Source organism: Emydura macquarii, unplaced genomic scaffold (assembly GCF_026122565.2).
Source record: "Emydura macquarii macquarii isolate MOO-44397 ecotype Brisbane River unplaced genomic scaffold, CSIRO-AGI_Emac_v2 contig_2457, whole genome shotgun sequence".
NCBI lineage: Eukaryota > Metazoa > Chordata > Testudines > Chelidae > Emydura > Emydura macquarii.
In genome coordinates, this window is record NW_027132594.1 from 3996996 (window position 1) to 4024017 (window position 27022).

The 27022-nt window shown below is 40.7% G+C and overlaps 2 protein-coding genes across 3 annotated transcripts in view; one reads left to right on the top strand and one right to left on the bottom strand.

Annotated features, from left to right (window-relative positions):
• The window catches only part of CEBPZ (CCAAT enhancer binding protein zeta), a 25991-nt gene extending 11419 nt beyond the window's left edge, over window positions 1-14572 (bottom strand). Inside the window, exons 1-8 of the mRNA XM_067562680.1 lie at window positions 14151-14572; window positions 10757-12282; window positions 9146-9377; window positions 6633-6807; window positions 6279-6367; window positions 5635-5688; window positions 3612-3714; window positions 3424-3492 (exon numbers count right to left, since the gene is read on the bottom strand). Of these exons, the coding sequence (XP_067418781.1) occupies window positions 3424-3492; window positions 3612-3714; window positions 5635-5688; window positions 6279-6367; window positions 6633-6807; window positions 9146-9377; window positions 10757-12282; window positions 14151-14324 (2422 nt within the window). The 5' untranslated portion in view covers window positions 14325-14572. The remainder of the gene's footprint in view (window positions 1-3423; window positions 3493-3611; window positions 3715-5634; window positions 5689-6278; window positions 6368-6632; window positions 6808-9145; window positions 9378-10756; window positions 12283-14150) is intronic.
• NDUFAF7 (NADH:ubiquinone oxidoreductase complex assembly factor 7) lies at window positions 14481-25795 on the top strand. Of its 2 annotated transcripts, none has more exons than XR_010922489.1 (10): window positions 14481-14692; window positions 15133-15290; window positions 16730-16810; window positions 18179-18289; window positions 20748-20961; window positions 21543-21601; window positions 22172-22285; window positions 24379-24522; window positions 24948-25084; window positions 25450-25587. XR_010922489.1 is itself a non-coding variant. In XM_067562681.1 (10 exons), exons 1-10 carry the CDS (start codon window positions 14611-14613, stop codon window positions 25660-25662), a joined length of 1350 nt encoding a protein of 449 aa, XP_067418782.1. In that variant the 5' UTR covers window positions 14502-14610; the 3' UTR covers window positions 25663-25795. The 2 variants fall into 2 exon arrangements, 1 of the variants encoding a protein (XP_067418782.1); XM_067562681.1 differs by having other exon boundaries at window positions 14502-14692; window positions 24911-25084; window positions 25450-25795.
• Window positions 25796-27022: the final 1227 nt, after the last annotated feature.

A 27022-nucleotide genomic window follows, 5' to 3' on the forward strand; every position in this document is an offset into this window, starting at 1 on the left:
GTTTCCAGAGGGACAAATCACAGCTGCTTTTTACTTTAACTCCTCTACACCTCAGTATAGCTTGGTAAAACGTCAATCACAAATGGGATGCCCTGACATATTTTGTAAAAATGTACTATACAAAATAAGGCTTTCTGAAGTGCATAAACTGACAAATTCAATTTTTTAAAAGGCTCAGTCTGCTCCTTGAACCAGAGGAACATAAATTAATGTAATAAATGAATCATCCATTTGAATGAATTCTAGGTAAAAATTGCTTCTCGTGTTCATACTGCCACAGAAACCGTGCGCCATTAGTCACATGGACTACTCTATATACTACCACTATGTAATACTGCCTACAGCACCTCAAAGAGTACAGAACTAGAGGCATAAATAAAAGCCAAAAAAAGTTACAAAAAGCCTTCAGCAGAAGACATGGCAACTATCTTCAGCAGCAAAGGGGTAGACAATTTGTTTGTTTATTTGGGGAGAAGGGTCTTAACTGTAGCCCAAGGATTTAAATGTTGTTGTTGCACATTCAATTAACTAGAGAGAGGATGTGAAGATTAACTATAGTCCCTTTCCCTCCTCATTTTATTACTATCAATTACTGCTGCCAAACTCTGCCCTTAAGCACTGGAAGAAGCAGGGCCAGACAAAAGCTGGCCTATTTTTGGAAGAAGGAAGAATCTTACCAACCTAACATTGACAAAGATGTCTAATCCTAACAATAACTGCAGATTAGGAATTTTATGCAGTAATCACTACTCTTATGGATAGGGTTTAATGCGATTAAAATCATTATATAATCCATTCTAGGAGGTTTAAATCACCTTTCCTATTTAAATCACTTAGCAGAATAAATGTGGTTACATGATAACTTGGGAACAGGAATATGAATGGAAACTAGAAATCAAGGGCACATGCACACACAACCAGCTAAGTGATTACAACCTCATTTCATTTCAAACAGCTTATTATTAGAATGTTGTAGCTAGAACAAAGATTTGTAAAGCAGGAAATTTAAGTTTCTGCAGACAATCTTAACTCTAACACTGTATCCCAATCCCATCTTCCTAATTAGGGAAGTTAAGTTGGGGGATACGAGTATGCTGTTGCACCACTAGCAATTCTGAAGTTATTTTAATGTGTTATAAATTCACTTGCAGGTAGTGATGTAACAACATTCTAAATATGTCTCAGTGATTGCAGCTCTACCCCATCCATTTTACATAAACTGGATCTAAAGCAGCACACAGCAGAGCACTTTCTGAATGCTAGGGTATTAGAGCCAAGTGGAGAGCATGGATGAGGTAGGTACAGTAGAGAGAGGCTAAAGCGCATTGGGTTCTCTAGAATGGTGGATGACAGCAGGTGCTTTTGTACTATACATAGATAAGAGGCAAAATGTACATCAGAGCTGATGAAATTTGCTCTGAATGGGCAAGTGAACTGGAGGATATTTCTTGGAACTGTCAGCAGTGGAAATGTAGATACGGTGTGGTGAAGAGTAAGGGAGTTTCTGTGGGTAGGTACAGGTGTTGATATAAAGATCACCCACACGGCTGTTACTGAACTGAATTTTCTGACTTTAAATTTTATTTCTTTAACTTAATATGAATACAATAGTCAAATAATAATTTAAACATGCTGTGACGGGTGCTGGGAGAGACCAGGCTGATTCAGCCCCCTGCCACTGGTGCCCTAATTAGGGAATGGAAAAGGCTCAGTAAACCCTGCATAGAATGGGTTAATGAGGAGCAGCTGTGGGGCTTGTTAGGCCAGGCACTATAAAGGCTCCCAGGAAGGAAGTGCGGGTAGGACCATAGCCAGCAAAGGGAGAAGCTGCAACAGGAGGGTGCGCTTCCCTTGACCCGTGGCTGGAGCAGGGAGGCCCCTGGAGCTGTTAGGGCAGATTGTATATGAATAGATGGTGTGGGATATAAGTTGTAAATAAAGAGCACTGATGGGAGCACGAAGCTGATGTCCGTATGTGGTTTGTGGGCACAGAGGACCTGACCAGCAGGGGGGCCTGCGTGAACCTGTTACACATACATTTATTTTATAATGGCACAACTTTAGCTTTAAAATGTTTATCTAGGAAGTTCTTTTTTTAAAGTTATCCAACACACCAATATGTGAACATAATTGTATTTTCATGAGCCCCTTAAACTGTCATGAATTCAGCTGGCAGATCTTATAAATACTACATGCTGTGTGTGGGAAATAAGAAGAGGGGAGAAAGGAAATTCATTTTGGTAGTGAAGGTGAATGGGGAAAAAGATGAACGGATATGGCAATAACTGGGTTACACTTGCTGACAAATGAATGGGGGAAAAAAGCAGGGTGAAGCAGGATCTCTGCTATTCCCTTTTCCCCTGCAAGGCCATGAGTAGCCAAAGAGAGGCTTGCCTCCTTTCCAATCTTCCTCCCCACCTCACCTTTTAACTCATCTGCCCCCATTTTTGTTCCTCATTCATGTGCCTCTTAAGGCCTCAGGTACAACTGACTTCTCCCTTATGGAAACTGGAGATCAGAGACATACCCTGGATTTCTGTGATGTGCCACTGTTGGCAGTGGCTGCACCCATCATTTAATAAGCATGGCTGGACATTCTAAATCCCAAGTTACCTTAAAGATGCATGGTTGGCAGAGATGTTTGTCACAAGAGCCAATTATTCTGCTATCGTCCATCTTTTTTCATGAGCTGTGTGACTGTTTTTCTCCCCAGATCCTCTTATTGGAGTAACATCTCATAAAACAAATGAGACAGCTTTGTGCAGCTCGTGAAAACTACAAAAATAAAGCTCCTTTTGCTAGATTCCTACAGGGCCTCTCAGGGCTTCATGGACAGCAAGATTAGCTGTTTCAATTCTACCCCTTCCTTTTCTACTGTGCATTTCTGTGTGATGGCTAAACAGAGGACTGCCTGAGGAAAAGAAACTACTTCAGTAATAAGAAAGTGACGGTGAATGAATTACAAGCACAAAGAAAAGATTTAAAGAACAGAAAAAAAGTGCAATAGGAAATTTGTGGAACTAAGCCATGTGCAGAAGCAAAGGCTAAAGGATTTTCTTATTCATTAATAAAGAAAATGATAGCTGAGACAGTTCTGCTCATTATGCCTCTATCAGATAGGTCTGCACCCCTGCTGATAAGGTGATTTAATGGCCCCAAATTTTGAGCTCTGAACATTCCATACATATTCATGTGTAAGAGGCTTGGACTGAAGAGTAGGGATCACATATCACTTACTTGCCTCTCTTTGTTATTATTTTCTTGTTGAAACAGGAATAATATTCGTGGCATGGGGTATAGATATATATATATAGTGAAGGCAATAACCACGCACAAAAGACATTTACTGCCTTATATTCACCACCATGAACATTATTATTCCTTAGCCATCACAATCTTTCAACTGGAAATGTTTCCACTTACCAGCAAGACTACGCACATCATTCATTAACTGTTTCTTCTTTGGCTGCATTACCACACTGCTGGTGTTCTCTGTGATAGAACATAAATCAATCAAATGTAAGAGAAATGTGTTGCTTCGTGTTCTCACACTACCACTACATGTATCAACAATAAGGTTTAAGTCCTATAATATATAGAAAGGTTCCCACCTTTGCCTTTATGAAGTTTGGGATTTCGGTACACAAAGCGATCTAAAAATCTCATTAGTGTGAAATCCTGTAGCGGATCACCTGCATACTGAATATAATCACCCTGAAAGAAACAAAACCAAAAACCATCAAGGTCTTAATTTCAAACTACAAAAGAAACGAACTCAAATTACATAAAGATCTAGCATCCAAACTTGTATACTGAACAAAAATAATACAATATTAAACTGAATTAGAGGATATCTAATGATGTGAACCTGTAAATTAATACATTTCTTTTTAGTTTCTCAAATTCTGGCCTTTATTTTTCTTCTTAGCTCAAGGACACCCTCACCAGCTGTTGACCACTGGAATAACTCAATGATAAACCTATAACAAGGCTATTGGAAGATATCTGATAGCCTTTGAAGCTCTTGATCAATTACAAACTTTGTAATCCTTTATATAAAAAGATGTATATTTCATAGTAAACACAATTTATGCCCAGCACTAGTTAGCTATGACAGAGTCAAACAAAATGTCTCACTTACAATGTTTTTTAATAATATACTTTTTTTAGGTGTTCACTTTGGCACAGTATCAAACAGCATAATGCCATAAAAAAGCATTTGTTCTGACTACATAGTTATTTTGTGAACAGCACTCAAAATAAAAAGAACATTAGTATTATCCAAGTACTGATTTACATGGAAATGTCCCACCTCTTCTGTAGTTAGTATTTATGATATGCATTTATTTGGCACCCATCACCACACTGTATATGTCTTAGATTAATACAAAACCAGTAGCTAATCCTCTATAATCTCTTCATTATCACATCTTTAAAAGAAAGAAAGACTCAAAGGACACTGTCAGGAGACTAAGTGATAGACAAAACCAGAAAAGCCTGAAGAAGGGCTCTTCGCTCTTGTGCAGAATTTGCAGGAGTGGCAAGCAGACAGTTATGTCTAAAAAGGCCCTTTGACAAAACTGCATCTCAAAAAATAAATCAAGATGGGAGAGCAGTTACAGTGGTACTGCTGGTACAAATAGCTCTGTACTTTCAATTAACACACCTTCCTTTCAAGTTCACAAACTTTTCAGCCTGGTTTGGTTAACTTAAAGGATTCATAATAAGAATTACAACATTTCAATTAGGGATTTGAAACTCAAGTTTAGAGAAGTGGGATTCTTATAGTATAAGCACATGGAGGCATCTTTTTAAAAGAAAGTGCACACTGACTCTCCAAGAAATTAAAGTAAGATTCCTCAATTTACCAATAAATCCAGATAGATCATTTTGCAATCAAAATGCTATCCAAACACTGGTAGGAAGAGGCCCCTAATCCTTGAAATCTATATGCCATCACCAAGCAGGTTAAACATCTTGCAAATGTACACAGCCCTCTTATTCTGTAAGGAAAGAAATTCCATTAACAGATAAATATAAATTTAGGCAACTAAAGAATAACAATGAATCCCCTATGGCAGAAAAAAACACCATGACATTTGGAAAAAAGCAAATTCATCCTCCATCTGCACTGAAATCCAAAAAAACCCAACAGAAAAGTCAGTGAGATGAGACACCTACCAATTTCCATAAAGTTCATGAAACCACATCAGATAAATGTCAGTGCAAACAGTGGAGGATATGGTGCCAGGTCTGTGAGATCTCAGCCGGCCATGCCCACTCAATGTGGAGATGTGCTGAGATTTGGTGAAGAAAAAGAGCCAGATGCTCCTCCTAAGCATTTTTTCATTCAGGTTAAATATTTAAATCCATGAAAACACTCTTTTGAACTTTTATTTTAACCATGTAATTCATGATTTTGCAAAATTTTTAGCTGAGTTCAAGTGCTGTTGCAGAGTTCAAGTGCCGTTACATCCCAGAAACCAGACACCCCTTCTACAAGGTTTAAATTCAGTAAACCACAGACTATTGGGGCCCTAGTTATTCCAGTGAATTTTATACTTGTGATTTACCAGTCTTTGTAATGCCCCTATAAAATGGAAATTTCATGCTATGGAATGGCAAATTACTTACCTCTAGGATAGTTTTTGCAAAAAGAGCCACAGATGGATGAAAATGTTCAGAAAGCTAAAAAAAAATAAATAAAAACATTTGTATACTTCTCCTTAAAAAGATGTGTGCAATCAGAAAACAAAAGCCTCTCCCATTTGACATGTCTTATCAAAATCTTGGAATGTCCCCACTATAAGAATCTAGATGTTTGTTCAGGTACTTGCTACACAAATCATAGCCACTTTGAAATAAAGAAAGACTGATTTGTGCTGCCTGAAAACAGATGAGGAATTTATCACAAAATAAAGATTAAAGCTTTTTATAACTATAGGTACTATAACCTTATTCAGTACAAAACATTATGCAAATGTAGGAGTATGGAAAAGATCTGTTGCTCTCATTCTAATCTCAATCTAAAGGTTGCAATTCCACCCTCCATAATTATTGACATGACATGTAATCTATGCAAGTCAAAGCTGAATAAGTAATATACTTTAATCCAATGTTATCTCACCTGAATATATTTCATAAAATTCAGTAAGATCTAAGAATGAGTCTGAGCAAAGATAAGTCTATATTCCATGACATTAAAACCAAAATTGTTTTCTTGTTGAACGGGGCCTTAGCACAAAAATCAATTAAACAAAGTCATAAGAACACTTTACCTTTTTTAATTCCCAAAGACTTGTGCTATCAGCACCACAGAATAATGGATTTCGGTGCAATGGATCATAGCAACTTGAATTCTTTCCACCTGAAGAAAGAACAAAAGCTTTAAGTTTTTTCTAAACGTATGTGTGTACATAAATATATGGGAACATAACTTATATTCAAAATAAATTATCAGAGAAGAGAACTTCTATTTGAAGGTTGACTCCTTTGGATCAAACTCTAATTTAGAGATTTTTTTAAAAGTAATGTTTTAATTTATTCTTTCATTTTTCCACTAAAAGTTCTGATCAATGTACCAGAAGATAACAGTATTACTGAATATGACTTAGATTTTCAAGTTAATTTACCTCCCATGTTCTGATGATGCACCCAAGAGGCTGCTGAATTTGTATCATCTGCTTTGATAGAACTTTCCATCATGCTGTTTCTTTCTGCCTCCATTTCTTTGTCTGCATCTGTGACTTTTACCTCAACTTCTTCAGCTTCTTCCAAATCATGAAAGCATTCTTCTTCTTCAGACTCCTAAGTAAAACATTTTTTCATTAATTGTTTCATTTCTATATAGTAGTAATAAGGTTATGAATTCAGTCTAATAAGATTACATACTTCTGTTAAAGGTGGCCTACAAAAATAACATGAGCTCAGTGTTAAAAAAATTCAAGTTACTGGGCCTTATGCAGCAATTACTGGGTGAAATTATATAACCTGCGTTATGCATCAAGTCAGATTGGACAATCATGATGGTCTTTTCTGGCCTTCAAAATCTACTAATACTTCAAACAGCGGTAAGAGGGGCACTTGGCACATCAGTGCAGGTCTAACATACCTTATTCTTACCACATTATTTGAAACATAGTATCACTGACTCTTAACACCATGCAGCTAGGAAAACATGCCACTGTTAAATGTCTTCTAACATCCTCTCATCTGGTCTTGAAAATAGTTTGGCTGCTGAAGACAAAACCCTTTTCAGCACTATTATACTAAGCATACTACACACTACATTTCACCAGTAACAAGGGCACTTTCTGTAATGGTATTGAAAACGGTTTGGCCCCTTTCAAAACTAGCAGCCAAACAGAGGGGTGAACTGGGGAAATCTATTGATGATAATTACAACCATCAGCAGATCACTTTCCTAGTATAGGCAGACCTAAGGGAAAGCTCTAAACGTGCACCATTAAGCTGGTAATGTCATAGCCATCAGAGCATCCCACCACAGTATAGGACCAGCTTAATGCTGAGGGCACAAATAGCAGAATAGGCAAAATGATATCACATAATAAAAACCAAAAGGACTTAGTGGCACCGTTCCTCCAGTCCCTGGTACAGAAGAGCGCAGTTCCATGATCTGGTGCGCTTTCATGGTGCTTGCAAGTTACCAGTCTGGCAATATTCAGGGGTTATATTCAAAGTATATCCTTGTTTTACATCATTTTATCAAAACGTGCAGATCACCTTTAAAGTAATTCCATAGCAAACCATAAGCCACTGGGAACTTTCAGTTATTAAGTACTATGAAATATGATTACCTAACCTATTCTAAGCTGCAGATAAAATAATTGTGAAGGCTAATGTTTGACATACTTACCAAACCATGTCTCAGTTATTTCCAGTCAAAATATTGATGCTAGAATATTACTACATATAATTTACAGTGTTTTACAAAATAAAGACAACATACCTGCCTTGAACAGTTTACAAGTAAAAGGCATGATCTTTTACCCACTATAGTCAATAGCAAAACTCCTACTGACTTCAGAGGAAGTAGAATTGGGCCCTAAATTACGCAAGACAAACACATGGCAAGGAAAAATTGTTCAGGAAATGTAAAGATGTAGAGAGATTATTGGGAAGGAGAACAAGGTAGGAAATCTTCCTGGAAAGATTAAGTTTCAAGGAGGAGAGAAGGCAGAACGCTATTCCAAGCACAACTGAAGGGGAAAAGCTGAATCAAGCAACAAAGGTGAAGGTGATAGGACTGGGAGAAATACAGGCTGGGGTGGAAGAAATATGTGAAGCACAAATAAATGTTTATTTAGATATCACTGTGGGTCAGGGTGATTACCAGGGATCCCAGAAATAGGTTTGTCACAGAAAAACATGGATTTTGCATTTTTACAGAGAATCTTTAATATTTACATTTTGTGAAAAAATAAAAACATTAACTATTAACTAAATTTTACTAAAAAAGTTAGGGTGACCAAATTTCCCAGAGTGAAAACATAAGTTCTTCTGTGCCCTCCTGAGAGAGGAGGGGAGCCCCATTTTTTTTGGCAAAACAGGGCATTTGTCCCATTTGCTCTTGCCAGCTGCTGTTCAGTTGGCAAAAGCAAACCAGACAAATGCCAGTTTTGCCAAAAGAGTTAGGACATCCAGGATAGGGCTTAAAAAGGGGACTGTCCAGGCCAAAACAGGACACAGAGTCACCCTAGTTCAACTGATATATATATTGTGACTAGGGAAAGTTCAGCGTTTCATTTTAATCATGGAAAAACATGGATTTTTATATTTTCTTAATCAGAGATTTTTTTTTTTAAAATCAAGGAAAACTAGGATCGCTGATGATTACATAGCACCTAGCATGGTGAGGCCCCTGATCCTGATTGGAGCCTGTTTCATGACATTTTTCACCACCGTAAAATTGTTTGAGGATATTAAGAAAAAGACCAGATGAGAAATCAACTATTATTAGTTACTTCTAGTGAAAAGTTCATGAATACATTTAATAAACCCAAAGGGACAAGAATCACCTGTCAAGAGAAACAGATCTGGAAAAAAAATGGAGGTTTTAGTGTATCAAAGCTTATCAAAGTGGAGGCCCAACATAATATTACAGAAGTTAAAAGTCACACTATACCACATGATCCTGTAGTTGAACCCGTAATCCTGGTTTTATTTTCAGAATCTCAGACACAAGATACAGAGCTCCACAAATGAATGGTGGCATTTGTCCACAGGTGACTTGAAGTAATCTTTTCACAAAAGCCTTCACCCGCCGCAACACTATATCTGCCTTCACAGACTTGTAAACGAGATTAAGAAACATGGACTGTTTTGAACATGCTGCTAACCCTGGATCCAGCAGCTTCCTGTGGAAAACATATGATTATTAGCAATACTTGCTTCTATTTATCTATATATTACAGAGTTATTACCATTAGTATTAACATTTACCTGTTGATATTGCAAAATGGTATCTAAGAGAGTAGTTACTTCTAATTCTACAGTATAGGAAAATACAATAAATACTGAATTGTTAATGATGACAACTGTTGGTATATCTAGATACAATAGGTAACATGAAGAACACATTTCTGAACTGTCAAGTGACAGAGAAACAGCCTGTGTGTAAGAAAAGATTGGGCATGTCTCAACAGAAAGCAAAACTTGATGATTTAATTAGGTTTTAAAATGTCAAGAAGAATCGATTAAACTGAGCTATGTAATCTCCTCACACTTTCAAAGAACAGAAACAACTGTCTTTAAAAGTGGAAAGAAAAGGATCAGTCCACTGGAGCACTGTATAGTCAGGCCAGACACCTGAGGTCAAATCAGTTTCACTCTCTTATTCTTCAGGTCAGAAACAATTAAATGAACTGTATAGACCAGCTTTAAATAGCTTACTGCACTGCAGAGCTCTACAAATATCATGATGCTGCTGCCACAAACACCCCCACCCCTTGCTTAACCTGTTCAGCTTTGTGAAATGCCATCAGATATGGTACATACAGGTGAGGCACTATGGGGAGAAGGGTCTATATCCTCTCTAGAACCCCAATCCTAGCCTGGCCCCCTTCTGCCCATGTTACCTCCTCTGTACGTTCCATGAGCTGGAAGGCACTGCACAGGCAGCATGTTTTGCACAAAGGGGAATACGAGTCCCTTGGATTAATCAGTTAAGAAGTGGCATCTAAGGATTTTGAAGGAAATTCCAAACAATCAGCTGCAAAAAGGATGGTTTTATAACGCAGGGCCTCTAAGGTGGTCTAACGCTGGGATTCTCAACATTTTCATGAACACAAAGGATATTCTTCCCCTCTCCCTCCCCAAAGTATGGATACAGAGTTTAGGCAAAATGTCATTAAAACAAAAATTAGACAGCTAAAATAGAAGTCACAAAAGCAAGTGACTCAATAAATTTCAAGCTTAACTATGGGGTTAAAACACACAATTGGAAAATGATGCATAAACAATGGATTAAGTTTAAATATTCTGTTTGCATGACCCATGTGACTGTCATGTCATTATCATTTCTTTACTATTTGCATTATAGAAGGGATGGACAACTAGGTAAGCATTAAATAACAAACATCAGAAATTTTAGCACGGGAAGATTGGAAAAATCAGAGATGCCATTAATGACAAAATAAAGTGCTTCACGTTTCTATAACCATATTTTTAGTTAATAGTTACCATTTCACAAAATGAAATGTAGATCACCAAGTCAATGAATTTATCAATCACTTACTTGTACAATGCTGCATAATATCTATCTGATATAGTCTGATGAGAGTCCATTACTTGGAAAAGCAACATCAGGGCCTGGACACTGGTGCTGAAGTTCACAAGATGCAGTACCTTAAACAAAGTGTTCATCTGCTCTTTCACTTTCTCATCACCAATCTGAGCATAAGGATAAGCTCTGTTCACCCCAGTCAGAAGAGCACTAAGCATTTTGGATTCAACTTCTTTTTTCTTGATGCAACTCCGAAAAAAGCAAAAATATAGAGTTATCAGTTTGTTAGCCAGATCATTTTCCTCATGGCTGAGGACTATCTGATTTAAAAAACAAACTGCATAATATTGAGCTTTTGGACTAATGTTTGATCGGTAGAGAAGCCTCTCCACTTCATTACACACTACTCCTTTCATGTTTGGATGTTTATGAAGTAAGGTCTCCAAAAGATAAGAGGCTTTGGTGGCTATTTTGTTTTGAGGATCTCCCAGTTTGTTTACCAGCTGCACAAGAAGAGCTTTTTCCTCCTCTGGCTTGTTACAGAGAAGTTCATGAGCAACTGCAAGGGCTCGAGCCTTAGTTGCCACCAGCGAATCATGGGACAGTGTTTCTAATACCTGCACAAACTCTGCCACCAAGTGTTTCAGTTGATGCTCAAAGTACCATAACATCAATCGCCTATCTCTTGAATCTCTGTTGCCACTTGAAAGCTTCTCCAGTTTGTTGAAAGGATGTTGAGAGAAAGTGTGGAGTTTACGATTGTCTGGTAAAAGATCTGAGAGGAGAAGCTCCTTGAAAGTATCCAAAGCCATTAGGCTCTGACGCCTGCTGCCCTTCTTTTTGATAAGGTTCACCAAGTTCTCAACAAATTGGAGAGTGTGGACCGCACCATCCTGGATAAGAAGAGTCATGGCTGCCATCCTGTCAGCGAGTGTACCTGATGATACAACAGTGTTCATCCAAGCTGAGGAGGTCCCCTTCTGAAGATTTGTCTTACTCTTATACAGGTCTGCCTCCTGCTGGTACAGTCTTTGGGCCAAAGCTTTATACTTTGATACAATCATTTGATTTTGTTGCTCAGAAGTGAATTCATTGGTGTATTCTAGATCATACCATTTGCCCCCTGGTTTGATCAGCAGTAATTGCCTTGCATGAAATTCAAATACCTCTTCTTGTTTCTCTTTCTTTACCACTGGCACTGTAGGAATGTGTGCTTCATTACAATGAGCTGGCTTCTTCTTCCCATCTTTGACATTATCTATCTGTGCTTTTCCTTTCTTTTCTTTCACTTGATTTTCTTTCTTTCCTTCTAGTGAAGAGGCACTGATTTCCTTTTTGCTGATTTTCTCTTTCTTTGCTGGCTTGTCTTTTTCTTCCTTCTCCTCTACCACCATGAATTTTTTTGAATATTGGCACACACCAAGTGAATTAATAAATGTTTCCAGTTCACCTTGCCCCAGGTCATCGATTGCTCCATGTTTACCACCATCCACTAGTTCCTCTGTCTCATCCAGAGCAGCAAGCATGATATAATCTTGCTGCATAAAACAAAAAACACAAAGAAAAAGGGCAGTAAAATGTGTAAAAGCAACCAGTGATGCTAACAGGCACCATAAAAATCAGTGGTTCTCAACCTTTCCAGACTACTGTACCCCTTTCAGGAATCTGATTTGTCTTGCGTACCCCAAGTTTGACCTCATGTTAAAAACTACTACTGGCTTATAAAATCAGACATAAAAATGCAAGTGTCACAGTACACTGTTCCTGAAAAATTGCTTCCTTTCTCCTTTTTACCATATAATTATAAAATAGCTCAATTGGAATATAAATACTGTACTCACATTTGAGTGTAATACTTGAACCTGTTTTTCACTTGTGTAGCCTATAGAACTAGCCTGCTTGCTTGCATTATATATAGATATATATCTTTTCTCATAGATTTAAGTATGATTGTGTGATTATAATAGAATTATAAATTTATATATAGTTTGCTGTAATGCAAGGTACCTTACAGGACATCCTGGATGACAGCTATGTTATTATTATTATATACATATTCGGGAACTAGTGTTGAAAGTGTTGACGGTATAACAAAAACAAGACATATATGGTCATGTTTGTCCTAAATGAGTTAGCAGTTAGCATACATATACTCAGGACCTTTGGCCTAGACAAGCGTTGAAAGTAATGATGTCAGGCCTAAACTAGTACACTACAAAACCCACATCGGTGAAGTCATGGAATAAGTGATAATGTCATGGATATCCTTAATATTCATGAACCTGCCAGCCTATAGAGTATGCATACCCCAATAATTTGGGGGTGGAAAATCCAAATATGGACTTAGAAGGAGAACCCATATTCTTGGGATATAAGAAGGGGAAGATCATGCTATTTGGTGCGATCATCATCTACTCTTGCTTGAAGTTTCTTTAGTTTGTGTTAAGATTTTCCTTCTTCATTTTATAGTCTTATTTGTAGTCTTAGTTTATAGTTCTTAGCTCTCTAGCAGTGCTTATTCCACCCCTCTACTCAAGAGTTGAGGAATCAAACATCTCTCTCAACCAGGGAAGGGTGTGAGTATATTAATCCAAAGCATATCATAGAAATATATATATTACATGAGTCTTTAAAATTAAGATTGTATTATCCATTAGATTGTTCATTTTCTCTATATCAGTCATTTGTCTATCATTTTATGTTATCCTAATAAAACTTATAAAATTGTACAAATTTGGTTTGTACAAATTAGAAACCCCCTGTTGTACACCCAGGGGTCCTTATATAAATTCTTCTGGAGCCTGATTTAGGACAAGAATCTTCTAATCCAAGCACTTGGCAAACCTATAACCCTATTAAACAACTCATACATTAAAATCAGGCTATACTTGTGAGCCTTGTCATTCTGGGAGGCAGTGAAGCAACAGCAACAATTAAGTTTTTATTCACATTGGGTCTATTCCGATGGCCTGTTGTAAGACCAGGCAAATACCGCATCTGGACGAGCTGATGTATCTCCTGGAAGACCTCTGCTCACCCGCAGGTGCCCCTGTGCCCCTGGTGGAGAGCCACTGATGTAAAGCACCCACAGAAGTAAAACCTCTCGCCCTGAGTGCCAGGACAGCTGTGCTTTCCCTGCAGGGGCGGCTAGTGCAGAGAGAAGAGGAGTCCTGGCGCGGGACCAGACCGGGCCGGAGCGTGCCAGGGGAGACGTTCTAGCTCGTTACCACTTCGGGACCGCCCCCTCCCCCTCGAGCGGCTCCCACCCGCCACAGGCCCGCGCGCCCCCTGAGCCCCCCTCCCGGGGGGGAAGGAGGGAGGCTGAGCGCTCTCAGGGCCCCACGTGCTCACGCGCGTGCCAGCTGCGCGCTCCCCGTCCCGTCCCTCCCCGGCGCCTCTTCCTCACCTTGGTGCCCCCGAGGCGCAGCACCTCCTGCAGCGTGAAGCCGGTTCCGGCTCCATCTTCCTCCTCAATCTCGTCCGGGTCCCTCAGACCGACCTCCGCCATCATCATCACCACCCGCCCGGCACAGCGATGGACAGACAAGGCAACCCGCGGCCCCCCCCCCCCCGCGCGCATGCGCAGTCCGTCTACTTCCGGACAGGGCCACGGGGAGGTGGCAGGTCCTGCAAGGGAGGTGGAGCGTGAGTGACAGAGGGGCCAGGCTGAAAAGGGGGAGAGAGGCGAGGCGCCCGCCGCCCAGCCCGGGAAACCCGTCACCCCTCCCAGCGTCGTTTGTGCCCTGGCCCGGCCTCAGCTCCCTGCCCGTATTCGGGGCGGCGACGGAGCAGCCAGGAACTGGCAGCGTCAGGTCAAAGGGGGCAGGTCAAAGGGCACGGAGGACTCGTGCTCGTGCTCTGCAGACATGACCCGGCTGCCGGCGCCGCGCTCTCTGCTCGCCGCTGTACTGGGCGTCTCCTGGCAGCCGCGGCTCCTCCGTCACCATGGTAACAGGCGGGCCCCCAGCAACGGTGGCCGGGGCAATGTCTTCCTCCTCTAGGTTCCGCGGGCGCAGGGGAGCGCCCCGCCCCGCCCTGCCCCGCCCCGCCCCTGCTCCGCGCCCGAGGCCCCCCCCCCCCCCCGGGCGTTGGGGAGAGGAGGCGCCCCCGCTCCGAGCTAACAGAGCGTGCCCCTCCCCCCGACACACGGACACCGGCGGAGGGGGGTATCCCGGGGGGGAGGGGCGTCTGACGCTCTGGGATTAACGTGACCGGCTGCTGGGCCAAATCCGCTGGCAACCCCGCCCCGCCCCCCTGCAGCTGGCCGGGCTCGCCCTTACCCGGCTGGCTCGGCGAGCGGCCGAATTGTGTCTCACGGAAAGTAACGCCTCGTGGGGCGCCTATGTTGTGTTGTGTTGTGTTGTGTTGTGTCGTGTCCTCCCCTCCAGCGTTTGCAGGGCGGTGCCGGCCTTTCAGTGCAGGAAGCGAAGCCGAAGAGGGCAGTCCGATTACCCCCATGCTAAAGCATCTCCTGTTCAAAATCAAGTCAACCGGCCCCATTTCAGTCGCTGAATATATGCGGGAAGTCCTGACTAATCCGGTGAAGGTATACGTACTGCACCTTGCATCTGAGTGGTCTTAGCGTGACACAGATAACTTCCCAGCAAGTGGATCTGATGAGCCTTAACGTTTCATAAACTCCTAGCTCGTTCAAAGCATGTCTTTGTTTCTTCTAAATTAGACCTGCTATTACTACAGTTCTTAACCAGTCTGGTAACCTGTTAATGGTTGGCTTTGCACCACACATCACATCACATCATATCATATCATGGATAATAGTAACCAGGACAGCTAACAGTGGCAACTCAGTTAATGCCTTCGTATAACTGGTTTGGCTTGCTCTGGTTTGGGGAAGGTTTATTTGGGATAGAGCTGGGAAGCAGAGGAGTGGTTTGCAATGTAGACAAGACCCCCTAAATGTGCCTATGTAATCGAGTTGTCTAGTCCTTTGCCCCACTCTCTGAGTGGTAGGACAGAACAGACATCCCAGGGGTGCCACCAGTGTCACTTTGTCTGTGTGTGTTTCCTTCTGAGGAATAATGGGATGATATGTGCTGGAATTCTACCACTGCTCTTGAGGAAACCACACCACTAAACTAAAGACTCACTCATGTGGGTCTGTTACAGAAATATTCATGAGTGGCAGATGTTAGGAAAACACACAAAAATTCCCTTTTGGGAAAACGCTGTGATCATTCAGTGGGAGATGGAAGGAGAGTTTGTTAGTGAGATTTTCCCTCATTTCCTGACTACATTTTCCTTTATAATTTCTGATGTACACCTCTCATTTGCATTGCACTGTCAGCAATAGCAGAATTCTCTCTCAAATAAGCATCTGCAATCAGGTTTCTCCTGGCTAGCCTCTTAGCTGTTTAATATCTCATTGGATGTGTGTCTGTTCTAGTTAGCTTGGCACCATCTCCTCCTTCACTTCGTTAATTCCAGTTATTATGGCAATGCTCAATTCCTTTGTGATGTGAAGAATGACGACTTCTTTGGCTGTAAAGTCTGCAAAAGAATTAATTGAGTGCTGTACAAATCAGAGTATCCTCTCTCAAATGGAATTGACAACTATGTAATTTTAACCTGTGCTGATCAATGATCAAAGAACATTAATCTGTCATACAGAACATTGTCAGTTTTAGATTTCTAGGGTCTCATAAAAAGGGGAAGTAATTGGTTGAGTAATAAAAATTAATGTTTTAAGTGTTTTAACACTTACTCATTTTCCTTTACATTTCTTATTTTTTCCTTGATGTAAAATTTGTTGTTGCATCAGTCAAACCCCCACCATTTTCCATAGTTGTTTCACAGGGTATTTTGGATTTGTTTAATTTTTTTCAGCATTAAAATGACTACATTCCTTCAGGAGACTGGAAAGTGATTTACTTTTTAAAGCCCAGTGGAATATGAAGATTTACATATCCATAAACAGAAAATAAATGTGATATTATTCATTTCTCTCTTTCCTTTCCTTTCCTTTAGGGTTACTATATGCACCATAACATGCTGGGAGAGAAGGGGGATTTTGTTACTTCACCTGAAATAAGTCAAATCTTTGGGGAGGTAAAATATAAAATAAATTAATTTTTAAAATGTTCCTTGCATCCTTAAAACATACTGTTACAAATACAATTTATGAGCATGTGGTCATATATGTTACCATGTCGACAACATTTGCTGAAAAGCAAAAATAGACATCTGAAAAGTGACTTTGTTTAAAGAAGAAAGCATTTGGGGGCTTAACATGTATTGGGTATAAATTATTTTCGTACCAAATTTGTTTGGTTCATAAGTAAAAATTGTTCTAACTTCCAAGCTTGAAAACTCAGTCTGGGATCTGGAAGTCCAACTATGTTCTTTCTGATTGATGCATCATCACCAGTAATAAAGACTGTGCAAGCCAAATTCTGTTCTAAGTGAAAATGTATTGTCATCAATGATGTTTGCGTACCGAGGGGGGCCATGTCCCTGGGTGCCGGCCTGTGGGGGAGCACCAGCCTGGCCCTCAGAGGAGAAGCCATCCCTGCTGACATCCCTCGTGGCTCTGCCGTGGGGATCCCGGTGGCGCAGGGGCCGGACAGTCTTCCCTGCTGCCGGGTGGCCTGGGGGCATCTGCCCCTCTCACTCCTGCTCCCTGGGGATGTCAGCAGGGGCAGCTCCTCCAAGGAGGTCCCAACTGGTAGCCCCCTTCTCCCCTCCACCCCCCACAGGCCATGGCGCCTTGGGGCATTGGCCTCTCGGTATGCCACTGTCACTGCACCTGCCGCCCCCACAGGGAGGGGAGAGGGGGAGAGCAAGAAATGGGCCCACAGACTCCCCGCCGGTGTGGGGAAAGGGGGTTCAAATACAAATAGTGGCTCCCGGGCACTGGACACCCAAAGTACACCACTGTGGTGTCCACAAGTGATAATTCTTTTGATACACAAGCCAGAAAAGAATCCAGGTCAGTCTCCTAGATCTGTTGTAGATCTTCAGGGCTGACAGTAATCAGATCTGCTCTCTCTAAAGCAATGGTCTTGAAACGTTTTACCCCATGTCCCCTTCACCTCTGTCTGTGTCCCCGCAGTTGGGGCTGGGAGCAGGGCTATGGGTGGGGTGAGGAGCTAGGCACTGAGGCCATGTGCCACGGCCAAGCTGGGGTCAGAATGGGATTGGGTAGCGCTCCCTCCCTGCTCCCCATAGGGGCTGGCACAGCCATGCCCCCCCAAACATTCCTCTGCCCCACAGTTTGGGGACCTCTGCTCTAGAGGTTCAGAAGTCAGTTGGCTGCTTAGTAAAAGGATGAGATTTTTAAAAAGCCACTTTTCAGGGCAGACATGCTGTAAGACTGGTAAAATAATTTAAATGTTCTATTTTTTTATAGGTGAACTGCAGGTGTAGGTATCACTAATGCTATAAATTCTAGTAACTTGTGTATTTTCTTCTCTACAGTTAATAGGAATATGGTATATTAGTGAATGGATGGCCACTGGCAAACCTAAAACTTTCCAGTTGGTGGAACTGGGCCCAGGTAGGGGCACTCTTACAGATGATATTTTGAGGGTAGGTAAAAAGAATATAATATTCTCTTTGTTTGGGTTTATTAGTTTGGGGTTCTCTTTTGCTCACACAGCTATTGAAACCTGAAATCAGAAATGAAATGCTATAATATGTGTTGAAACTTCCTTATTAACGGAATGCATTTTGGTTACTAGACTGTGACGTTGAATTTCACGTAAGCATATCCATCTGCATTCCTGTTATTTTAGTGAGGAAACTGGGGAGCTCAGAAGTGAGATGAGAACACTGGATACTAGAAGCACAATTATTGTGTAGATCCCTCTCTAATCCACTGTCATACACAACTTCATAGAGCGGTGGCTCTCAACCTTTCCAGACTATTGTACCCCTTTCAGGAGTCTTATTTGTCTTGTGTAACCCCAAGTTTCACCTCACTTAAAAACTGTTTGCTTACAAAATCAGACTAAAAATACAAATGTGTCACAGCACACTATTATTGAAAAATTGCTTTCTCATTTTTACCACATAATTATAAAATAATTCAGTTGGAATATAATTACTTTCATTTCAGTGTTTAGTATATAAAGCAGTATAAACAAGTCATGGTATGTATGAAATTTTAGTTTAGTCTAGTGCTTTTAATATAGCCTGTTGTAAAACTAGGCAAATATCTAGACGAGTTGATGTACCCACTAGAAGACCTCTGCATATCCCCAGGAGTACATGTACCCTTGGTTGAGAACCACTGTCATAGAGGGAGAGAGTAGAGTATCCCATTAGAATACATTTATAGAAAAGATTTACACAGGGTAGTAAGCAGTTTATATGAATGTTGCTGATTGTAATTAGAAGGCCCTAATGTGAGCTTCAGAAACAGGACTAATTACAGGCCTGAACCTCAGATGCTGAGTAGCCTGAATTCCTGTTTACTCCAGTGGGAGTGGCAGAGGTACATCACTTTTTAGGATCAGACCCTTTCTGATGTAATTCCCATTTCTCAATTATTCAATAATTAAATTACCAGCCAAAAGGAAAGTTGTTATTGGAATTAATTACTGCAGGAAATACATTAGGAGCTCCCACTCCTTCAGACGCAAACAAAAGTCTAATGTAACAACAATTGTGGAGTGTATAATATACATTGCTCTCATATGCCCTACTTTGGAAAAATCAGAGATTGCTGGTGAATCAGTACAGTTCAAAAGCAAAATTTGCTTTAAGTTGCAGTGAAATTGCTTCTTTATGCCAGACACCTGTTACTCTTAGTAAGCATTCACTTATTGCCATTTCTTCTTGAGGAGGTGGATCTGTTTTTCCATCCTCTAGCCTGAGGAGTTGTTTTGTAGAACCATAGGGCTTGGTCCTGCTCCTGCTGAAGTCAATGGCAAAGTTTCCATGATTTCAAGGAGAGCAAAAGTGGAGGCCCCTCTTATTGTACAAGGATCCTGCAGTTATGGGGGAGGAGTTTTCATTTAATGATCTCTCAGCCTGGATTGATTGTCACTTTTGGCAGGGAGTGGGGGGAGATAGGGTGGCCAACTTTCTAATTGGGGAAAACTGGACATTGAATGCCGGAACCTCCACCAACCCATGCTCTGCCTCTTCCTCCCAAGGCCCCACCTCTTCTCTCAAGGCCCCAACCTCCCACTCTTCTCCGCCCTAATGACACTGGCTGCTCTCTCCACTTCCCTTCCCCTGCCAGCTGAGTAGGGCTCTAGGGGTGGAGGGGTGATGGGCAGGATGTTGGAGGGAGAGCCATGCTCCATGGGCAAGTGACTGGGGCAAGGCAGGGCAGGGAGAGCTGTGGGCCGGGGACAGAGGGAGGGTGACTGGGGCATGGCAGGAGAGGGAGAGTTGCATTCTGGGGGTGGAGGGAGGTGACTGGGACGGGAAGAAGGAGCCATGCTCCAGGAGGTGGTGGGGAGAGTGGGGCAGAAGGGGGAGCCACCAGTACCTCTCTCTAGGCTCCAGCTGCAGCAGCTGCTCTTCCTGCCCCCCGGTGGTGCAGGCCAGTTATTGCATGCAACAGATATCAGTTTCCCTTTTTGACCAAACTTTCCAGTCAAAAACTGGACACCTGGCAACCCTATGGGGGCAGTTACCGTTTCATTTTGGTCCTCACTTTCTTTGATTTTTCCCATGGGGCCTTGCTGCTATCATAATTTAATATGCACTATGGGAATAAAGATATGCAGCTTCCTGTTGTTGCTGCTGTCTAGTGACCTGAACGTGCCCCAGCTATAATGGTAATACTCACATAAGTTAGGCTGACAGGATCAGTCCTTAGCTTAGATAGCTAGGTATCCTCCTCCCCAGAGACCAAGGATGAAATTCTGGTCCCACTGAAGTCAGAGGGGCCAGGATTTTACCCTAGATATGCTCCCTTCACATTTTTCATAGTCTCCAACAGCACAAATATTTAAAATGAATTCCAAACACAAGTCTACTGCGCTGTAGTACACAATTGTCTCTAACAGAATTCCTCCTTCTCTATTTATAGGTCTTCAACCAGCTTGGCTCTTTACTCAATCAATGTGACATTTCTATTCATCTGGTAGAGGTGAGCCCCAAATTAAGTGAGCTCCAAGCATTGACACTGACAGGAGGGAAGATACAACCAGAGCTTGATGTTACTTCCCCTGTCTACATGAAAGGCATTAGTAAGACTGGAATTCCAATCTTCTGGTACCAAGAGCTGCAAGATGTACCACAAGGTAGTTATGGTTAGACTTATTTTTTTTTAAATTGTAATTGCACTCATTTGTGACTTTTTTTGTAACGGAGAACTTCTCTGCAGTGTAGTTATGCACTGAAAAGTAGTAATTCTATATGAAATAGCCCCTACTTCTTTTGGAATCCTGGACAAGGTTTGGGCCCAGATTTTCTTAAGTGGCCACTGATTCTGAGGTCCTTAATTTTTGGATGCCCATCTTGACACACTATGTGCCTGTTCTTCAGAGGTGGTGAGTTCATACCGGTCCCATTGACTTCAGCTGCACTTTGTGGGTGCCCAGCACTTCTGAAAATCAGGCTCAAGGTAGGAACCCAAAAATGGAGGCATCCAAAGATAGTGGCCAGAAAAATTTGGTCTTTCTGTATCTGTGCCTCAAGTGGAGATAAAATGGGGCTAATAATAATTGCATCTCTCACAGTGATGTTGACTAGCTTCATTCATTCATGTTTATAAAGTACATTTTGATTCCCAAATGGAAGGTGCTATTAGAAATGGAAAATATTACTGTTACTGACTTTTTATGTTGAAATAGTGATGACCTTTTTACTTTCTTTTAAACAGGTAACAGCTTTTATTTAGCACATGAATTTTTTGATGCCTTGCCAATACATAAATTTCAGGTACATCTGGAAGCCTGTTGTGTGTGATTTTCTGTTTAAGGGATGTTTAAGGGACTAAAACGCATTACAGAGTCAAACTAGGGCTTGTTCACTAATCCCATCGCTTACAATTTATATATAATGAAGAGCTTTCATTTCTGAATCTGTCTGAAATATTGAAAATTCTGGAGATCATTGTTCATATGAATTTGAACAACAGTGTTAAATTATGATAAAATGAGAGGTTGCAATCAGCTGATGTACTTAAGTTACAGCCCTGTCTGTTTATATGGGAGGGAGCTGAAGGCAGATTCCTTAAAGTGCCAACTCTTAAATTTACTCCTCCATGGATGTATTTCAGCCTGCATTTATTGACCTTCAGAGCAGTCTAATAACCCAGTCTTCCCCTAAACGCAGTTGGCTGGGGTTTCTGGGTGGATATTGATCCAAGGTACATTTTGATATTTTTATAAAACTGTACAAGCACCTATACATTTTGATAAACCATTAGTTAAATCTAATAGATAAATAGGCTGAATTCTGATGGGCTAGTTCGGAACATCAAGTAAATATTTTTGGTTTATTAAATAGAGAACAGAACAAGGATGGCGTGAAGTGTTGATTGATATAGATCCAAAAGTTCCCGACCAACTGCGGTTTGTTCTGGCACCATCTACCACCCCTGCTACAGAATATTTTATGCAGGTGAGATTGTCTACCTGAATTACATGAGATTCGCACTGCCCTACTCTTTCAAGCATCAGGTCTTGGCTCTTTAGTTACAGTTTCTGAGACTCCCATAACGTCTTCATCTGAGAATATACTACTTCACAGAATATCATTGGGTGATCTTGTTCGCCTCATTAGAAGTTAAAAGTTGTATTGTTTCAGGAAAAGTGTTGAGCTTTGCTCCTCATGACTAATAAGTAGGAGCAGTTAATAGTTACAAAACCTTACTGTCACCCCACCTCTCCTTTTCCAAGCGTAATGATGGCTATGACAGTTCTTGCCCAAGACTGTTTGCTCATGTGAATGTTCAAGATGGCACATCTTTGTGAAGTTAGTAGCAACAACTCTAATGCATTCTGTTGTTTGCATGACAGTAGCTCTTGGCCCCTTGTGTGAAGTGCTGTATGTAAACCTACTAAAAGAGAGCCTCTGTCCTAGAGAGCTTACACTCTAAAGTCCTGCTCCTGAAAAGTCTTGCACCTGTGCTTAACTTTATGCCATCTGAGTGGGGGTGCATGGGACATAAAGTTAAACACATGCATCAGTCTTTGCAGAACTGGGGCCTACATAGACAAAGTATCAGTTTACAGATGGGGAACTGAGGCAGAGGGAGACACAATACTAAATAAGAAATCTTTGGCAGAGCTGGCATTTGAGGCCGACGCTAGCACCTTACCCCCCAAACTATCTCCCCGTCATTGGCTCTGAATCAGCAAAGCTCTTAAGCATATTATTGGTACCCATTAGTAAATATTAATCCTGTTAGTCCTCTTCTTTGAATGTTAATTTTATTTACATGGTAACTGTTCTCCCAAAACCTTTATGGTATTTGCAAAGTGTGTGTGTGTTTGTTTGAAAAGTAAGTCTACAGTGTTTGGTCCATAACCTGTAAGTGACCTGTATTTAGGAATTTCTGATGATTTGAGTATTAGACTATAATCCATCATAGCTGGCACCTCCAAGTCTGTGGGAAAACAGATGTCCAGGAAAGAGACACCCCCCCTCAAATTACTAAAAATGTCTACAGAGATATAAGCAGGACTGCTTGATTGATCAGGAGCAATTGTTATTGCAGATGCTTTCAGCAGTGATGAAACAGGGGTCCATTAAAAGATGTATTTGGGAACTGCTGGTTGTCCCAGCTGCTAGGAATAATGACCAGCATGATTTTGCTTATAAATCATGTAACAAAGATACCATAAAGGAAATTCCATTAGTAATGAAGTAAAAGAAAACATTAAAACATATGGCAAAATCAATCACGGGAAAGTATTTTTCCATTCACAAAAGGGGTTTCTTTGTCTCACACCCTATGAAAAACAGAAGGCTTGAAAAGTAGGTTGGAGAATGCAAAACTGCTGGCATCTCACCATTTATATTGGGGAGAAAGAAACGGCCAGCTCTTTACTTTACACCAAGAATGGCAGTTTATATCTGTCCTTTCTGTATTTTGTATGGTGCTGTACTAATCTGATTATTCATTTTTGATTATGGGATCCTGTTACTTGACAATCTTGAATTGTGGTTAAATTCAGACACACAGCAATATGTTTGAGTGTTCTGCTGAATTGAGGCTGGATTTGCCTAATACACTATTTTCAAGTGACTATAACTGCATTTTTCTAAACCACTGTCACCTTTTAAAATCAAAGCTACATTTTCCGAGTGAAGCAAAATTTCAAACAAACTATTTAAAAAATATTTGAGTTATAATGAGAAATTTCAGCTGAGGGAGCCCATGTGGGAGAGAGTGGATTGAAGTATTTTCAACTTTCAATTATAATGGCATAGTAATGGCAACCTGATGCTAGGGGCTTTTCCACTTCTTCTCTATCACCATGATACAGTTCTCATATAAAATATTAACTAAAGAAAGCATTGGCCAAAACCAATTTAAGAAACCACTAGGATAACCTAGAACAGCTGAATATGGTGTATGACCCACCTAGGACAAAACAATGTGAAAATAGGTACAAGACAAGAGAAACTTAAAAAATGTTCTTACTCCAAATCAGTTAGTTACTTTGTATGTGTTGATTTATGCATTTAATCCTTAAATCCTGCATTAGGGTAAAGAAGCAAGAGATCACGTAGAAGTATGTCCTGACGCTGGCATCCTCATTCAGAGACTTGCCTGTCGTATTCAAAAGGATGGAGGGGCTGCACTGATTGCTGATTATGGTCATAATGGAACTAAGACTGACACTTTCAGAGTAAGTGTAATAACAGCATTTTAACTATCTTTCACTCCTTACTGCATAACTGAATCAATGACTATAGAAAGTAGCCAACGTTCTGAAAGAGATTCATCCATGGAAGACCCATGATTAAGAGTATTATAGCTAAAAGCTATCAATCTCCTATACTATGCAGCAATCAGTGAAACTACTTTTGGGTGAAGAACTGATTGCATGAGTAGAATTTGCAAAATTGGGATTTAACTACAGAGGGGCTTCTGTCATCAGTGAGTTTGTTTATATAATTGCGGAAAGTAAACTTTAAAAACAAATTTCCTCATGTCTTATTCCTTTTTATTTTTGGTCTAAAGACTGCCAGTGAGGAGTGCACTGGCTTAGGTTATTGTGTAACTTCATTTTTCAGAGTTTCCGCAGTCATAAACTTCATGATGTATTAATAGCTCCAGGTACAGCAGACCTGACAGCAGATGTGGACTTCAACTATCTCCGAATCATGACACAGGGAAGAGTAGCCACCTTGGGACCTATAAAGCAACAGGAATTTTTAAAGAATATGGGTATTGATATCCGGCTGCAGGTATCGTCCAGTGATTGCATGTGAACACCATTACTAATGCAAACACAATGCTTCTTCTACTTAAAATAAGCACTTATGAAGTTGGTTTTATGTAAAAAGCTGCTTTTTTCTATGTAACAGCGTGGTTGCGGGTTTTATTAAAATTTAATTTTAAAGTATAAACACCATTGATTGCAGATAATTAAAAAGTAACTTTAGGTAACACTTGATTATATTCCAATCAGCATAAGACCGCATTTGGATCTCACCAGTGTAGAATTGGTAAGTGAAAGGAAGATCAGGAGCACAGAATCTATGTATAGGGTTAGTTGGGGGAGAGGAGGAACAAGAGTAAAGGCATAATTAATGTTCATTATTTCTTTCAGGTGCTACTGCAGAATTCAAGTGACAAAGCAATGTATGAACACTTGCTTCAAGGCTATGATATGTTAATGAATCCTAAGAAAATGGGGGACCGCTTTAATTTTTTTGCCCTGCTGCCTCATCAGAGACTGGCACATTCTGACAAAGTGAATCTACATAACTCAAAATCTCTTTCAGCACCTGTTGCTGGATTTGGTGAACTTGTGTGGAAGTAAAGCCAATGACTAGACATTTGTATAATCAATGACAGCCTACCAGTAACCATTAAAGTCACAGGATAGAAAATGTAGTCTATATGCATTTTATAGTTGTTACATATTTAAGCAAATAAACTTTTTTTGAGCTAGCTGCAATGGAGCATTGTATGTATGCAAGCAGGATCTAAGGGGGTTATGGACTGCCTTTGTGCTGATGTACAAGCATAGGAAGCGTACTATCTTTCTGGCCTGCTGCTTCCCCAGACAGCTTCTTTGTGCCTCATCTGAAATGCGTACCTGTGGTTTCTTTGGGACCTGAGGCAGCATTTAATGCCCAAAGACTTCTCTCAAGCTTCTCAGTGACTTCCCTAGTTATACACGTCTTAACTGCTGCTCTCCATTACACAACAAACAAGCTGCAGTAACAAATCTGTATGATGCTAATCTGTTGACAGTAAGTGGGCTACTTTGACTGACTAGCGTGACCTGTGTATGGGCAAACAGCCAGAAACGGAACAAATTTCTGGAGTTCCTATACAAGAAAGGTATAGACAGTAAATGATAGCAAACTGTTTGCTCCAGTGGACTTTAACTTTTAACACTTACTTTGATTGTGAAGCATATGCCTGTAAAATCAGGGTTTATTGTACTTATTCATTGGCATACAGCCATGAACACCTAATGCCTGTGGGTCATACACAGTCCACCAGAGCAATTCATAAGGCCCACGGCCTGCTAGTGGATAAAAAAGTTAATTACTGCAGTTCTAGGAATCTCTCTTGAGCTCTGACAGAATGGTGGGCATCAGCTCAGTGCAGATGGCCAAAGGTGTAGTGAAAATGTAGCTTTTTAAGGTGCACGTATATACACAACTACTGTCAACTGCATCAGCAGAGTTTTCCACTGTACAGCCAGTAAATAGTGTTAATCGGGTCACATTTTCCTACTTGATGCTACATTCTGGGTGTACTTTACTGTTGAAGTTACATCCATGCTGCAACAGAATACACCTTGATGTTTATTCTGTAGGAGCATTTTACTTGTCCAGATATTTAGTCAATAGTGCACAAAGTTAAATCAAGCCCTAAGAGCTGTCATTAATGAAAGATTAGATTCTTTAATATTTTTTAAACAAGGATCCAACATTTACATCTTTAACAGTACTAAATATACTTGTGATCTGGCCCAGTCTCATGCTACTGATGTAGAGAAAAGTTCTTCTGGAATCAAAATAGATGGTCTTTGACAGCATTAAAAGTAAGTATTGCAAAACTATAAAAAGCTAGACCAGTTACAGAGTACAGTCATGGAATGTATAATCAACTTGAATTCTAACTAGGCTCTCTAAATTTACTATCTATTCTGTAAGAATTTAAAC

What these genes read in the sequence shown, in the direction of transcription:
- NDUFAF7 (XM_067562681.1), top strand. Translation starts at nt 14,611, where the DNA reads ATGACCCGGCTGCCGGCGCCGCGCTCTCTGCTCGCCGCTGTACTGGGC. An exon ending in TCCTGACTAATCCGGTGAAG is followed by an intron (nt 15,291 to 16,729) that starts GTATACGTACTG and finishes CCTTTCCTTTAG; the next exon opens with GGTTACTATATGCACCATAA. An exon ending in GCTGCAAGATGTACCACAAG is followed by an intron (nt 20,962 to 21,542) that starts GTAGTTATGGTT and finishes TCTTTTAAACAG; the next exon opens with GTAACAGCTTTTATTTAGCA.